The sequence below is a fragment of the Sapajus apella genome, unplaced genomic scaffold, assembly GCF_009761245.1.
Source record: "Sapajus apella isolate SASKATOON/1434 unplaced genomic scaffold, GSC_monkey_1.0 scaffold61, whole genome shotgun sequence".
Taxonomy (NCBI): Eukaryota; Metazoa; Chordata; class Mammalia; order Primates; family Cebidae; genus Sapajus; species Sapajus apella.
Window position 1 is genome coordinate 3,385,724 of NW_022437001.1, and position 17,208 is coordinate 3,402,931.

Below are 17,208 nucleotides of genomic sequence, written 5' to 3' on the forward strand. Positions count from 1 at the left end.
CATTATGTAATGTCCTTCTTTGTTTCTTTTAATCTTTGTTGATTTAACGTCCATTTTATCAGATACTCTGATTATAACTTCTGCTTTTTTTGCTATCAATTTTTGGTAAATCTTCTTCCATCCCTTTATCTTGAGCCTATGTGTGTCCTTGCATGTGAGATGGATTTCTTGAATACAGCACACTGATAGGTCTTGACTTTTTATACAGTTTGCCAGTCTGCATCTTTTGATTGGAGCATTTAGCCCATTTACATTTAAGGTTAATATTGTTATGTGTAAATTTGATCCTGCCATTTTGATGCTAGCTGGTTCTTTTGCCTGTTAGTTGATGCAGTTTCTCTATTGTGTCAGTGGTTTTTACCATTGAGTATGTTTTTGGAGTGGCTGGTACTGGTTGTTCCTCTGCATGTTTAGTGTTTTCAGGAGATCTTGTAAGGCAGTCCTGGTGGTGATGAAATCTCTCAGCAATTGCTTGTCTGTAAAGGATTTTATTTCTTCTTCACTAAAGAAGCTTAGTTGGCTGGATATGAAATTCTAGGTTGAAAGCTCTTTTCTTTAAGGATGTTGAATATTGGCCCCACTCTTTTCTGGCTTGTAGGGTTTCTGTCGAGAGATCCACTGTGAGTCTGATGGGCTTCCCTTTGTGGGTAACCTGACTTTTCTCTCCACCTGCCCTTAGTATTTATTCCTTCATTTCAACTCTGGTGAATCTGACAATTGTGTGCCTTGTGATTGCACTTCTTGAGGAATATCTTTGTGGTGTTCTCTGTATTTCATGGACTTGAATGTTGTCCTGCTTTGCTAGATTGGGGAAGTTCTCCTGGGTAATATCCTGAAGAATGTTTTCCAGCTTAGATTCATTCTCTCTGTGACATTCAGGTACACCTATCAAACATAAATTAGGTCTTTTAACATAATCCCTTATTTCTTGGAGGCTTTGTTCATTTTTTTTCACTCTTTTTTCTTTAATTTTGCCTCCTCATTTTATTTCATTGAGTTGATCTTTAATCTCAGATGTCCTTTATTCTGCTTGGTTGATTCAGCTATTGAAACTTGTGTATGCTTTGTGAAGTTCTTATGCTGTGTTTTTCAGCTCCATCAAGTCATTTGTATTCTTCTCTAAGCGGTTTATTCTAGTTAGCATTTCATCTAACCTTTTTTCAACGTTCTTAGTGTCTTTGCATTGGGTTAGAACATGTTCTTTTAGCTCAGAGAAGTTTGTTATTACCCACCTTCTGAAGCCTGTTTCTGTCTCTTCATCAGACTCGTTCACCATCCAGCTTTGTTCCCTTGCTGGTGAGAAGTTGTGATCCCTTGGAGGGGGAGACCTGTTCTGGTTTTTGGTGTTTTCATCCTTTTTGCACTGTTTTCTTCCCATCTTTGTGGATTTATCTACCTGTGGTCTTTGTAGTTGGTCACTTTCGGATGGGGTCTCTGAGTGGATGTTGTTTTTGTTGCTGTTGAAGCTATTTCTTTCTGCTTTTTAGGTTTCCTCCTAACAGTCAGGTCCCCCTGCTGTAGTATGGCTGGAGGTCCACTCCAGAGCCTGCGTGCCTGGGGATCATCTGTTGCAGCTGCAGAACAGTAAGGGTTGCTGCTGGTTTCTTCTTCTGTTATCTTTTTTTCATAAGGGTACCCACCAGATGTCAGCCTGAGCTCTCTTCTATCAGTTGTCTTTTTGAATATATGGGGGTCGGGAGCTGCTTGAGGAGACAGTCTGTCCCTTATAGAAGCTCAAGTGCTGTCTTGGGAGCTCTGTTATTCCATTCAGAGCTGTTGGGCAGGTATGTTAAAGTCTCTGCAGCAGCATTCATGACTGTCTTTTCCCCAGGTGCTCTGTCGTGGGAGGGTGGGGCTTTATTTATAAATTCCTAATGTGCTGCTGCCTTTTTTCAGAGATGCCCTGCCCAGTGAGGAGGTAGTCTAGTCAGAGGCATTGCTGAGCTGCCATGGGCTCTGTACAGTTGCTGTGTAAACTTCCTTGTGGTTTTAGTTACAGAGGTACAGTTAGAACTGCCTCAGTAATGGAGGTCTGCCTCAGTAATGGAAATCTGCCTCAGTAATGGCAGACTGCCTCAGTAATGGCGGACTGCCTCCCTAGTAGTGGACTGTCTTGGTAATGGCAGACCCCCTTCCCCACACCAAGGGGACCGTCCCGGGTCCAGCTGCGCATGCTGCAAAACTCTCAATCTAGAGCGTTTCAGATTACTGATCTTTGTAGGGGTGGGACCTGCTTAGCCAGATCTCCTGGCTCACTGTTTCAGCCCCCACTTTTTTAGTGGAATAAGCGGCTCTGTCTCCCAGGCATTCCAGGTGCCAGTTGAAATGGCTACCCAGATTTGTGTGAGTTTTAGTGTGGATACTCATGGTGCCAGCTGAAACAGCCATGCTGGAAACTTGTGGCACTTTTCAGCCGGGGAATCTCCTGGTCTGTGGGCAGTAAAAACTCTTTTGGAAATGCAGTGATCACTCACCCTCTGTGTTGTTCTTGCTGGGGAATTGCACTCTAGAGCTGTTCCTATTCGGCCATCTTGTGTCTCTCCAATTAGATTTTTTAAATGTAGAACCTTTGCCTTTTGTGGAATTTAGTCTTACTCTATCAAATAATAAGATTTTTGGAGCACTCAGTGTTCCTATTTACAGGAACTAATGATCTTCCAAATTATTTTAAAGTAGCAGCCCCTTCTGTAAAAAGTAAGCTTTGTGATGACAATGATTATAATGATACTAATATGTATAAATGAGGTTGTTTGTATTCGTCCATATGTGCTATGCTGTTACAGCCATTTGTCTGAGAGCAATCTCCTTTTTGATATATGCAGTTCATTTGCACTGTACTTTTCAGTCCTAAAGTTTAGTAATTGCAAAGTATCTGAGTAGCATGGAGTGAAGAAAACTGCTCAATTGTGCTTTTTAGTGTCTCTGTGTTAGTAGTATTTTAAAAAATTACAGCTCTTTTTATGAAAAATTTGTGATTTGCAATTGAATTTGAAAAATGCATTTATAATTTGAAAACTAATATGCAAGTAAAACTTAAAAAACATTTCAGGACAAGTTAAACTGGACAAAATCATGACTAATATTGAACCAGTGAGTAAGAAAATGGAGACAGCAAAGCACAAGCACTTTGAGAAGTCCAGGTAATGTATAATTAGCTAACCTATAGAAACTGTGTATTTTCTTCTAATTTGCCAATATTCCCTGATCAACTGTCATGGCCTCTCAAGTCTATCTCTTAACACCCCATACATGAAGCTAATTTATTGTTCTGCTTGAGTTCCTCAAAGCGTATCAATTTTCAAAATTTTAGTTTTCAGTTCAGTTAACTTTTGAACTGAAGGATGTCTGAGTAGTTAAGTAAACCATCTGGGTTTTACAGTGCATAAGCTTGAATCCAATTTGTGGATTTCCTGAGAAAAAAATGCCATATTTTATGATAATATTACATAAGTTTAGAATTTTAATAACTCATCTGCAGCAATTATGGAGCAGAGTAAGTTATAATTTTCCTTTCTAAATCTAATAATTAAAGGTTAGTCTTTTTCTAACAGAAGGTGAGGCTGTTTTTACAGAACATAGTTTGATTACAGGAATTTTGAGCATTGCCTCTGCTTTCCAAAAGTGTCTGGAGTTGGGTCAGTTCCTTTTCCTAATTATTGCGTGAAATAGCATAATCGTCTTCAAGATAACTTTAAAATTACATACACAGTAGTTTGCCCTGAAGCTACAGACAGAACCTCTAAGCCCTTCAGCACATATTTTGTAAGAACATTTATACTTATAGACAGTAAATTCTTCTCTGGAAAATGTACATTTCAGTGGCTTGTTTTACAATAATTCATTAATATTATGACATGGTCAGAAATTTGGGATAATTATTACAGCCATAAGTTAGTTGAGGAAATGCCGGCAAGGCTACAAAGAACTTTGTGGGTCTTCCAACATTCAAGTTGTGAACTGTGTGCTTAATACTAGAAGATCCATGCTCAGAGTAACCACTTTCTTGGCAAAAGAGTGATATAGTACTCAAATCTGAAAGAATGAAATATATACACAACCTTAACACTGAAGGTTTGGTTATACCCAAGATAAGGGAAGATAATAATTCAAAGAAAATAAATTATTGTATTGGAAATTTACCAGTTTTAATAAATTTCTTTTCTGACTTTGAGTTATCCATTTTAACTCAAGATCCAAGTTGGTCTGGCAGAGTGGTAGCTCCTAAAAGAGTAGTTAATACAGCAATTTAGCCAAATTGTTTAGAATTTCCAGTCAGCATTTACTAACTGAAAAGATTAACTGAATTCATTTGAAAATATTTTCAGTATCTTTAGATGAGGCTGGTAAGCCATAGCAAAATAATAATGTTTTAGGGACAAGTGAAGCACTTATTATTCTCTGATCAGGTATAATATCTTTCAGGATAATGTCTTTCTCAAGAGAGTTGAATATTTCCCAAAGAATTGTTTCTTCTGCAACTGGAAGAAGATAAAGGTCCCTTGACACCCTAATTTTCCATTTTTAATGAAAACATGTCCTGCTTAATGAGGAAGATCAACACCCTTTGAAATTAAGAGCAAGTGCATGTACTTCCAATGACAGTCCAGGGCATATAAAGCCTGAACTTCAATACACCTGGGCTGCCTTGTCTTTATTTATAGCTAGTTGATGGTGGTAACTTCTTTCTTACTTTAGCAGTTAGCTTCATTTCATTAATGTTAAAAGTGTGATGGGAATGCAGTGGGAAAGACAAATAAGTGTTTTGGGACGTAGTGACTAAGGATTTTTTGAAACCTGTGCTTAACTAGACAAATAAAACGTCACTAGACCAATTTTTTTTTTTTTTGAAACCTAGTTTACCACATAATGAAGATAAGGAAACAGCAGTGAGAACATAAGCAGAAGGAAAGATAATAGAATCAGTTGGGAAATTAGGTAGGAGATTGTTAACAATGCAGGGACAGTCTGTAGAACTAATTAGTATGAATGACTCAACTCTTCATGAAACTCCCAAAAGGTTTTTAAGTTAAATAGACGCCCTATAAGAAAAGCTGTATATAAACAACTTAAAATTATCCCGAAGATGCCTTGGAAAATACTGATTGTTAAGATGACTATCATATTTTTGGGTTGACTATTGAAATATTGACCAAGAAAAGAAATGTCATTGAGCAAAATGTGAACATGATTGAATTTTATAAATATATGATTTCTTCCTTTTTCTAAACTTGTCTATTTTTGACCCGTGAAGGGAAAACACAATTGAATACTTCTACAACTTCAATATAAGTTTAAGAAAGTCAAGTTCTTCAATGTACCTTTGAATTCTAAATTCAAAGATTGTCCTACATTAATACTGTTTTAATGATGATGATAGATATGGGTTTATTCTAAATTTTAATTTCCCATCTAAATTTCCATTTATTAATCTGTTATTTACTAGTGCTAATTTTTAGTTGATATTATTTGGTGCATTTGAAAGTATGACAATTGTATTTCTGTAAATGCATTCTGTAATTCAGGCAAGTCAGCCTGGACTTCTTCACCTAGTTTTGTGATCAGTGAGTTTCCTGTGTTACAAGACAATTCATGTTTAGGTTATTTTGATCAGTTTAATTAGGAACAGAATGAGGATATTATAAAATAATGATAGGATCTTCATGGCATTTCACATTTGTGTTGAAACAACTGCCATTTCATCTTAATATTTGTAAAATATTTTGCTTAAGTGGTTGAATGGTCTATTTCCATTAGAATCTTTTATTAATGGGGAATAATTGAAAATACATAATTAGTTCTAACTTGGAGATTAAATAATACTAATGTATGGACCAGATATTAGAAAACAAAGGAAATTATGCCTGATCAATAAAACTTGGCACCGTTCTTCATGATATATAAAAACATTCTAAAATTTCAAATGGAATTTTATAAAACTGATTGCCGTACTCAAGGCTCTATATTTTCCCTTGATACAATTTAAGGGATATCTCAGTCTTTTGGCCAACTCCGTGGGCATGACCACATGAGTGACAGTTAAATTAATAGATCCTATTGTTATTTATTTACTATTTACTGAATGCCTACTATGTGCCAAATGTAAATCTCTGAACAGTCTCCTCCTTCATACACCATGCTTTTTTTCTGGGCAAATGTTTTAAAATGCTAGAAATTTACATAAGATTTATATCATTTTTTAAACCAACATTTTCATTTCTAGGCATTTATAGTAACACAAGGAAATAATTGGATAGATGCACAAATATGAATGTTCAAAGATTTTCACCCTTGTGTATAAACAACAAGAAAGTAAATATCCCACAGAAGAAGACTGGTAAATAAGCCATCAGTATGTTAAAATCTATACAATTGATTTTTATGTAATAGGCCAAAATAACACAGCATTCTATGTAATGGGTCAAAATAACAACGTGTACCTTTGTACATTTATAAAGATCTCCATGATATATTAGGTACAAAATAATAGGTTAAAAGTTCATATGCATTTATGTACACTTAAACGTAGAAAAGGTATGAAATATATTTAACATGCTAATCATGACAAACGAAATCAATATGAAATAGTAATATGGATTCTGAAGTCCTACTGCCTGCGTTTGAATCCTGACCCACCCACTTCTAGCTGGAATAATCTGAATGATATACTACCTAACCCCCAAATGTCTTAGTTTCTTCGTTTTTACAATGAATATCATAATAGTAAATACCTACATGCCTGTTTTGAGGAATAAATCAGGTAAAACATATAAAAGGGATTAGAATAGTGCTTTAAATGCTGGCCTTTAGGAAGCATTGAAGGGTTTGCAATTATTACTAAAATATCAGGATGATAAGATTAGAGAAGATTTTAACTTTCTTTCTTTTTGCTTATTCACATTTTCCAAGGTTTCTAAGTGGTGATTGACTTTATTCAGCTGTTTGGATTGAAGCTCTCCAAATCATGTTAGAAAAACATGCTACTTAAAAAAATCTCTTGTAAAACACTGAAGAAATAGACAGATATGATGCTCGTTCATTTTCCTGATTTTTGCTAGTTTGGGCTCATTTGGAAAGCAAACGTTCCTATTTGTTTTTCATCTCAGAACCAACAAAATTTGATATTACTTTGTCTTTATTTAATAATATTCACTCTGCAATGCACTGAGGGAACAACAGGTGTAGTCCTATTGACCAAGGACAAGTGGTTTTCTGTGATTAGCATTTAGTCCTATAATTTTAGTGTTGAAGATTTGTATTACAAAATCGGGATTATTAAATCACTTAAAGATATACCTTCATGTTTTGGAAACAGAATGTTGGAATCACTCTCTCCCTTTCCTGTCCATCTTTACTTACGACCTGGGACCTCTACCTTGGAGCTTCTGAAAGAACCTGGTGAGTCTTGTACATACATGTGGACAGCAGCACATCGATTTTCATTATTTTGCATTCATTTAAATGCAAAAACAAAGAGCTAGTATTGAACAGAGTTATTTGCTTTATTTTCATTTCACATACTGTATCAAAGATAAGCAGACTTTGAAAACAACTAGTAATAACTAGTTTTCCACTCCTTTATCTGAAATTGAGAGATTGGATTTTTAAAAATATGAAGGTTGTAGTAAATTATGAAGACAAATTCTTGTAATTTTAAAAGTTTATTTACAGTTGAGTTATTGTTGTTTTAAAAAATACATACAGATCTTTAAAAGAGACTATAGATGATTCTTTAAAGTCCTTTAAGTGTGATTGAAAAACTCTCTGGAACTTGAACGGCTTAAAGACCTAGGGGGCTACTGATTCAAAGCTACTTTTTTGTAGTTTTCCCTCTTTTTAACTTGTTACTCATGAGCTTCAGGCTGTCATTAAAGGAAAACTTGTCTTGTAAAGTGGGACTTTTATTGATTTCAGAAGAGATTTTTAAAAGTTTTCTGAATAAACCCCTCCTTGGGTTCTCAAGGCACTTCTGCCTATGATGTCCTTTATAATTTTATGAACATTTATTCGTTTGAATTATTATAGAAGGAATTCAAACATTAAATGGAAGCTCACTTCCAAACCAATTTTATGAATCACATTTTCATTATTCCAGTCAATATTCACCAAAACTAAAATTTGTAAATATACTGTCAGAATGTTGAAGATATGCAATAGATGTGTTTTACATTTTTGATTGTTACATTGGTTCACAGCTTAAATTCTTTTAAGGCTTTATTAGATAATTTGAGATCCTAGGGTAATACAATAATGTGTGGGTCTCAATTGATTCTAGAATTGAATATACATGTGTAGAAGTAAATGTAGGCAAATATTCATACAAGACTAGGGTCTAATTGGTGTAATAGTTTTATCAAATAATACTCTTGAAATCAGACCTCCCTGAAAGCTGTGTTCTATAGCTCTTTACTGTAAGTTAAAGTTCTACTTATTCTGTGACACTTAGAATATATTCAGGATGATCTAAGGGTTGATAAAACCTTGTGTCTTCAAGTATCATTCACCTCAGATGAATCATTTGTGTCATCATTTTGCAGAGAAGCTTTTTAGCTCTTTGAAGGACTTGGCAATTCTCAAGGCTTTAGTTTGGATGTTGAAATTCACCTAAGTCTTATTTTTTTTGTATTTATGGAACTTATGTACAGGTGGTTGGCCATGGTTCATTTAATGCTAAACAAAAGATAGAAAATGTTTCTAAAATATTTGTTGAAAGAATCCCGGTTTTTAGCTACAGATTATTATGAAATTGTGAATGGAAAAGGCTGGCAGAATTGGTAGTCACTCATGTGATAAGTTTTGAAATTTGCTAAAGTTTCTACCCATGCAAAAATGTTCTGCTGAAATGTGAAATGTTTATTAATTGAACCATAACTTTATAGAAGCTAAAAGACTCCTCATACTTATTACAGTGTATGACACATGAATAGTAGGCACTAAAAAACATATGTTAAATGAATGAATAAATGTAAATTAAAAAGGAAAAACCACCCAAGTGAAGTATACTACAGTATTATCTGTGTGTCTGTCTCTGCATAGTAGGTAAAACTCAATGACTGCTAAAGAATAGAAAATGGAGAAAATACTAGATACTAGCTTTTACAGTTCTTTTTAAAAATTGATTATACATAGACTGGAGAGATATCATCAAAATAAATAAAATGTTATGCAGTTTAGTTTATATGCTTTAAAAACAAATTGTTGAGGAGATTATTCATTTTATGATATTATAAGTCTCTCAATACCCATATAACTTCATGGAGAGCTGGAAGTTTGAATATGTTGAAAAAGTAAAAAAAATTACAATAAAAATCATTCTTTCTAAATGTTATAGGGTAGGTGTTCTTTTTTCCTTTAAAATGAAATGTATCTTTAATAAAATAAGAATAAGGATTTTCACTGATTTGTTATTTGTGAAGTTTTTGTTTTATTTTCAACCACACGAGTCTTTTATAATTACACATATTTAAAGTAAGGCTAGACATATCTGAAAGATTGTGGCCAGCAACTTATTTTGTGTAAGCTATTAGTAAAATGTTGAAAAATATTTACTTTTTGGAATAAGAGTAGTCCATACTTTGTGTGTTTGGTGAAAAATAATGAATACTTTTTATCCCTGTTTTCAGCTCATGTTAAGGCTACAGTCTAAAAAGTCTGCACAACAAAGCTTATTCTCCACATTATTATTATAACTATGTAATAAGTTATAACTTCAATGAAGATCTGACATAGTAACTGAGCTCTATTTAATAAGATAATGTGTAAATAGTAAGAAATGTAGATATTACAGTTTTCCCCGATAATCTACTGAGCTCAAATTATAATCACCTGATTCTTTTTTTTTATAATTGATGTATAATACATGTACATAGTTTGGGGATACACATAATTATTTAATACATTCATGCAATTTGTAAAGATCAAATCAGTGTCCTTGGGATATCCATTGCCATAAATGTTTGTCTTTTCTTTATGATAAAACCATTTCCATTCTTCTAGCTATTTTGAAACATGCAATAGATTATTGTAAACTGTAGTAACCCTGCTGATCTATCTAACAGTAGGTCTTATTTCTTCTAGCAACCCATGTATTTATATCCATTCATCAACTTCGTTTCGTCTTTTTTCCTCCATGCCCTTCGTGGCCTCTTATAACCACAAATCTGTTTGTCTTTGAGATCCACTTTTTTTTTTTTTTTTTTTTTTTTTTCTTTCACATATGAATGAGAACATACGATATTTATCTTTCTGTGCTTGGCTTATTTCACTTAATGACATCCGTCCAGTTCTAGCCATGTTGTTACAAATGACAGGATTTTATTCTTTTTTATGGCAGAATCATATTCCATTGTGCATAATATATATTACATTTTCTTTACTCATCTGTTGATGGGAACATAGGTTGATTCCATATTTTGTCTATTGTGAATAGTGCTGCAATAAAGATGGGAATGCAGATGTCTTTTTGATAGATTCATTTCCTTTTTTAAAGATATCCAGTAGTGGAATACTGGGTCATCCGGTAGTTCTGTTTTTCAAAATTTTGAGGAAACTTCATACTGTTCTGAATAATGGCTGTACTAATTTACATTCCCACCAATAGTGCATAAAGGTTTCTCTTTCTTCATATCCTCATCAGCATTTATTGTTGCCTGTCTTTTTGATAAAAACCATTTTAACTGGGGTCATATGACATTTCATTGTAGTTTTGATTCACGTCTCCATTGAGCATTTTTCATATACCTATTGGCCATTTGTAATTTTTTTTGAACAGTATCAATCTTTTTACAAGTCAATCTAGCTATTATTGTTTTTGCTAGATTTGTCTTTTGGACTTCATACTAGATTTATGAGTGGATTGTATACAACAATTATATTATTATTGTATTCTAGGTTTGTCCTTTTACTTAATTTTACCAGTGGGTTTTATAACTTCCAATTTTTAAAACACATTAGTGTCTTTTTCTTTTAGATTGAAGAATTCCCTTTGGCATTTACTGTAAGATGGGTCTTGTGATAGTGAATTATCTCCACTTTGCTTGTCTGGGAAAGACTTTATCTGTCTTTTATATTTGAAGGGTAATTTTGCTGGATACAATATTGTTAGCTGGCAATATTTTTTCTGTTTCAGCACTTTGCAAATGTTATTCTGTTCCCTCCTGGCATGTATGGTTTCCATTGAGAAGTCTGTTGCCAGAGGAATTGGACCTTCTTTATATGTTATTTGCATCTTTTCACTTGTTGCTTTTAGGATTCTTTCTTTATCCTTGATCTTTGGGAGTCTGATTATCATATACCTTGGAGCAGTCTTATCTGAGTCAAATATGTGTCATGTTCTCTGACCTTCCTGTACCTGGATATTTATCTTTTTCTCAAGTTTTGGAAAGTTTTCTGTTATTTCCTTGAATAAGCTTTCTACTCTGTTCTTGCTGAACTCCTTCTTAAACACCAATAATTCTTAGATTTGGTATTTTGAGGTAATTTTCTATATTTTTAGGTGATCTTTCTTGCTTGTAATTCTTTTTTATTTTTCTTCTCCATGTATTTTCAAATAGTCTGCATTTGAGCTCACTGATTCTTTGCTCTGCTTGATCCTTTCTGTTGTTGAGAGTTCTAATGAATTTTTCACTTCTGCAAACGTATTTTTTTTCCCATTTATTTTATTGCATTTTAGGTTTTGGGGTACATGTGAAGAACATGCAAGATTGTTGCATAGGTACACACGTGGCACTGTGATTTGCGGCCTTCCTCCCCATCACCTACATCTGGCATCTCTCCCCTTGCTATCTCTCCCTAGCTCCCCACCCCCCACCGTTCCTCCCCTGTTTCCCCCCAAGTGACCCCAGTGTGTAAACATATTTTTCAGTTTCAAGGTTTATTTAATTTAAAGATTATTTCATTCTCTGTTAAATTTCTCTAATAAGTTTCTGCATTGCTTTCTTGTGTTATCTGGGAGATCACCATGCATCTTTAAAGTTATTATTTTTAGTTCTTGGTTGAAGAGCTCACCTATTGCTGTTTCATTAGGGTCAGCTGTTGGATCCTTGCTTTGTCTGCTTGGGGAACTCATGGTTCCCTGTTTGTTGTTATTACTTGTGGATGTATGTCTGTGTCTTTTCACTGCAAGATTAATTTGGTCCTATTTATTTATTATTATTTTTTTTATTTTTGTCTTCTCTCTCTGGCTACTTTTGGTTTTTATTGGATATATTTTCTTAGAGATTCTTTACTGCCAGGCAACTGCCTCCTTTTCAGTTCTAGATGGCACTTTAAGCCCAGGTTTGTCTCAGCTATAGTAAGTGTTTGGAATGCTGCTCTTCCCAAGTGCAGGAAATCCCAGTGTGGCTATCCCAGCAGTGGGATAGGCTGGCCAAGGTTTGTGGCCATTAGACCTCCCAGAGTGCGGTGCTGCTGAAGAGCCAGTCTTATTTGACCTTTGGCCAAGTTCTAGAACAGTTTCCAGGGCTGGAAATGGTAGTCCTGCACCCTCACTTTGTCTCTGTCTGTCCTCAGGGATATTTCTCCTTTCAGGCACTAATGATGCCTCCTGTGGACTAAGGGAGGGACACATCTCCTGTCAGGGAATCCAATGTGGTGAGTAAGCTGGTTGTCCACTTTGATCTTACTTTTCCGGTGTCAAAACAGTGATTTGGAGGAGTATTTTTTGCACACTTCGTGCCAAGGACAATGTGGTGTGCCAGTTCTTTTACTGCCTACATGAAGTTTTTTCACTTCATCGTGGCCCCGGGCACTGACTTGTCTTCATAATTTTTATATTCTAATTCTGGTACATTTCTGGTGATAATCTTGGCACTGTATATTTGTTTATGGTTTTCTAGGGGATTATGCTAGCTTGCTTCTATGCTGCCAGTTTGGAACTGGAGATCCTCAACTCTTATTTAGAATAAATAATTATTTTTATTGAAGAAAAAAGAAAAGGAAATTAGACCATAAGATATAAGGCAAGTTATGATTTATATCAATTTGATTAAAAAATCATCTATTTCCTTTTGAAGCCTTGCCTTTTAAAACAGTATAGCATAGTGATTAATAGTGAAGGTACTGAAGTTACTCTAATGAGGTTAGAATTCTGGCTTTGCCAGTTTCTAGCTTGAAATTTTATCTAAGTTACTTAATTACTGTCTGATTTGATTTCTTCATTGGATAAATGAGGGATAATACCAATTCCAACCTGAAAGTGTTTAGATAATGCTTGTCAAATGCATAATGTACCTCCTGGTGCATAATAAAATTGAGCTACCATAATTAGTCACAACTTCCTACATTCATATAAATCACAATGCATAATATACTCAAAAACATGGTGTTTGATGACTTAGCTTTGGTCCTGTCCTAAAGGACATATTACTATAATCACAGGACACACTCCATTACAACATTGACTGACTTGAACTCAGGAAGTGAGGTTTATACTTTTGTTTAATCACAATAACTGTAGCCCTTCCTGAAGTCTGCTATTTTTGCCATTGTCACTGTTATCCTGCTGGAGACCTTAATTCTGCCTTTTGCTTTTCTATTTTGATACATTTGATAGGTCACTCTTAAATTGCTATTCCTCAAGTGCTCATTTTACTGGTCGTTTCAAAGTTTCTGTAAGGAAACAGACCCATGGCAAAAACCCTGTGTTAAGAGAAACACTTTAAGAGATGTTTTCAAAAGAAAAAAAACTAATATTGCTCTGCATAACAACCAATTCTCTGTGAGGCCTGGTGCAAATCTCTTCAAACTTCTGGGTTTAGTTTCATCATCTGTAATCCTCAAGAAAAGAATGAAATAGCCCTCAAAGAAAAAGATTAAAAGTTAGAAAATTTCCTCTCTCAGGGTGGCTGGTTCTCAGATATTAAAAAACATCTCTACATAGTCATTGGCAGGAGAGAAGAGGGATCCCCTAAAATCAGCTCCTGGCAAGATTCTTTATTTCTCTCTACTTGTCAAGTTGACAGACTTCAGACTCTTAACGTGGATCTCATTAAGTACGCACTTAAGCTCTGTCTACATCAGTCTCCACAGGACCTCCAGGCCACCTGCAATCACTAAAACCCCACTCTGTATCTTTGGTATATCTTCTTTTCTGACTTTATCCCTTAACCCTCCCCACCCCTGAAATTCATTCATTGTACCCCCTGAACTCATAGCCAGCAAAAACTCTGAATCCTTAACCTAATCTGAGTGTTTTCTTCACTTTGCCGGTCTAACTGAAATCTGTGCCCTGAAGGTATTTGTTCCCTTGCCATTCTTTCAAGTGGTGCTGGGTTTGTTTTCTCCCATGCCTCATACCTCTGGGAATGGTGGTGGGGCAGTTTCTTCCTTGCTCCTCATTGCTGTTTTCAAACCATTCTCCTTTCTCCTTAAGATGCTCAGCGTTGAACCTCGTGTCATCAAACTATGTCTCTCCTTCTTATAGTAATCTTTGGTTTGTATCGAATCTTGCATGTCTTTAAAGAAATGTAGACCCTGATCGTTATCACTTTCTCTAACACTAATCTTTTCATAGTTTTTGGTGATATTTATCCTGGATAGATATCATCTCTTAATCCATTCACTTTTTCATTCCTTGAGCTCTTTTCCTCCCATGATTTTGCCCTCCATCATAATACATATATTCTCCAATAGTTATGTTCTTTAATACCTCCAAAATCTCAGTTTGAAGAGCCCTACTGTTTAACCAGACCAACTTCTATATGCCAACAATTTTTTAAAAATCCCTACTGGAAGCCTCAGGCTCCCAGTAGACACAGTAGGCCCAGATATCAAGTTTTTAATTTCTTTTCTAGCTGAATACATTCTTTTGGTAATTTTATCCAGACCATGGCTTTAAGTCTCATTAATAGACTGATGATTCCATACCTTTATCTCCAGCCTAGTTATTCTCCAAAACTCCAGCTTACGTTCAACTGCTTAATTAACATTTCAACCTGGATTTTTTTTTTTTTTTTTTTTTGAGACGGAGTTTCGCTCTTGTTACCCAGGCTGGAGTGCAATGGCGCGATCTCGGCTCACCGCAACCTCCGCCTCCTGGGTTCAGGCAATTCTCCTGCCTCAGCCTCCTGAGTAGCTGGGATTATAGGCACGCGCCACCATGCCCAGCTAATTTTTTTGTAGTTTTTGGTAGAGACGGGGTTTCACCATGTTGACCAGGATGGTCTCGATCTCCTGACCTCGTGATCCACCCGCCTCGGCCTCCCAAAGTGCTGGGATTACAGGCGTGAGCCACCGCACCCGGCCCTTCAACCTGGATTTTTCATAGGCGTTTCCAATCTAACATGTCAAACTCAGGAACTGTGTACATGCTGTTCTCTCTGCCTGGGAAGTTTGTTTCTTTGGAGATTACAGGTATCAATCCATCACTATTTTCATGCTTTGCCCAAAGGCCTCCCCAAGAGTAAGGCCATCCCTTACTGCTCTATCATAGGCACAGCCACATCCTCCAGACCTACCTACTTCTCTTTCTTTTATTTCTAGCATTTAAGATATCAAGATACACTGCCTGCGTTACTTATCTGGTATTGCCTGCCTCCTCATGCTAAAATGTAATCTCCATAAAGGCAGTTAGCATTGACTGATTTGTTCATACTAAATCCTTTAGAACCAGAACAATGTCTGGCAAATAGAAGGGCTTACTATATTTTGTTGGATGAATTAAGGTACTGCCATTTTATTTTGTAAAAGTGTTATACCAATTATCATATTTTTTTCTATCCAATGAAGAAAGTTATCTAATTTATTAGAATAGATATTTTTATCTGGCCCTGGGGAGCTCAAATATGCTGTTTTCATTTTTAATTAAAAATACACCTGAAAAAATTCATTGGCATGTTTTTGTTTCATTGACTCTTTTTCTGAGAATATGGTAAACGACTATGCAAAGAAAGACTTCTGAGTACAGCATACCTAATAATGCTGATTAAATATGAAAAACAATTTTTAAAATCTGGCCGAACTGGTAAGAAAGTATAAAAATAATTCAAAAAATATAGAAAAGCTATATTACATAGGAGTTTAAAGTTCTTTAAAGTTTTCTTTCATGGTTCATACCTATTCCTGGTGACCTAGAACTCGCCTATAATTAAAAACAACAAAAAAGTTAGCCTTACCTTTTCTCTTTCTTGCTCTTATTATCTCTCTCTCATTCTATGTATGTAGGTATTTATGTATGTATGATCCATAACTGTCTGTACATCCACACACCCATCATCTATCTATCCTCTCTATCATGTATTTTTTGTCAGACCTCACGTATCCAGAATTAGATTACTATCAATCTTTGATTAATGATGCATTATTATCACTGCTTCATGAATGCTCTCTTTGTTTCTTTTGTATTATTTAGTATTATGAACACAGACAAAGTCATCTGGCAGCAACAGGATTATAACATTGATAACATCTAGTTATGTGCCCCTCTCTAATCTTATTGTATTGTTCCACCCTATATTTGGAGGAGTTTTATGAAATTCTTGATACTAATTCTTTGTCTATTGTATTGATGCTTATCTTTTCACTTTATTCAAGATATCTTTGATAAGCAAATATTATTGATTTAAATATAATAAGATTTAAAAATAGTGTGATCCCCTCTAAGACAATAGAATGGCTATTTTGCTCTTTTTGGAGTTTCCATCATTGTCCAATTTTTCATTTTCGTATTTTTAAATTTTAATATCATAAACCATTCAATTATTAGTTACAAAGATAACATTTGTTTAACTTGCCTCCAGGTAGGTTAAGAATTGAGACACATTTAGAAACTTTTAGATGGATATATATCCTTCCTTTCACTTTGGCCTTTTAAAAGTTGTCTTAAAATATTTTATAGTTTCCTGTGTTTTTAAAGATTTATTTCTATGTATGTAACATTTTTATGCTATTTTAAGTGATGAATACAATTTTACCTCTGCCCTCATTTTTTGGAATAAAAATGTATTCGTCCATTCTCACACTGCTATAAAGATATACCTGAGACTGGGTAATTTATAAAGGAGGCTGGGTGTGGTGGCTCAGGCCTGTAATCCCAGCACTTTGGGAGGCTAAGGTGGGTGGATCATGAGGTCAGGAGTTCGAGACAAGCCTGACCAACATGGTGAAACCCTGTCTTTACTAAAAATACAAAAATTAGCCAGGTGTGGTGGCACGTGCCTATAGTCCCAGCTACTTGGGAGGCAGAGGCAGGAGAATCACTTGAACCCGGGAGGC

General features: G+C 35.1%; 1 protein-coding gene across 1 annotated transcript in view; it reads left to right on the plus strand.

The window, feature by feature from the left end:
- The window catches only part of IQCM (IQ motif containing M), a 414,386-nt gene that overhangs the window by 62,854 nt on the left and 334,324 nt on the right, over nt 1–17,208 (plus strand). Inside the window, 2 exon segments of the mRNA XM_032246433.1 lie at nt 3,050–3,145; nt 7,288–7,395. Coding sequence (XP_032102324.1) covers nt 3,050–3,145; nt 7,288–7,395 — 204 coding nt within the window.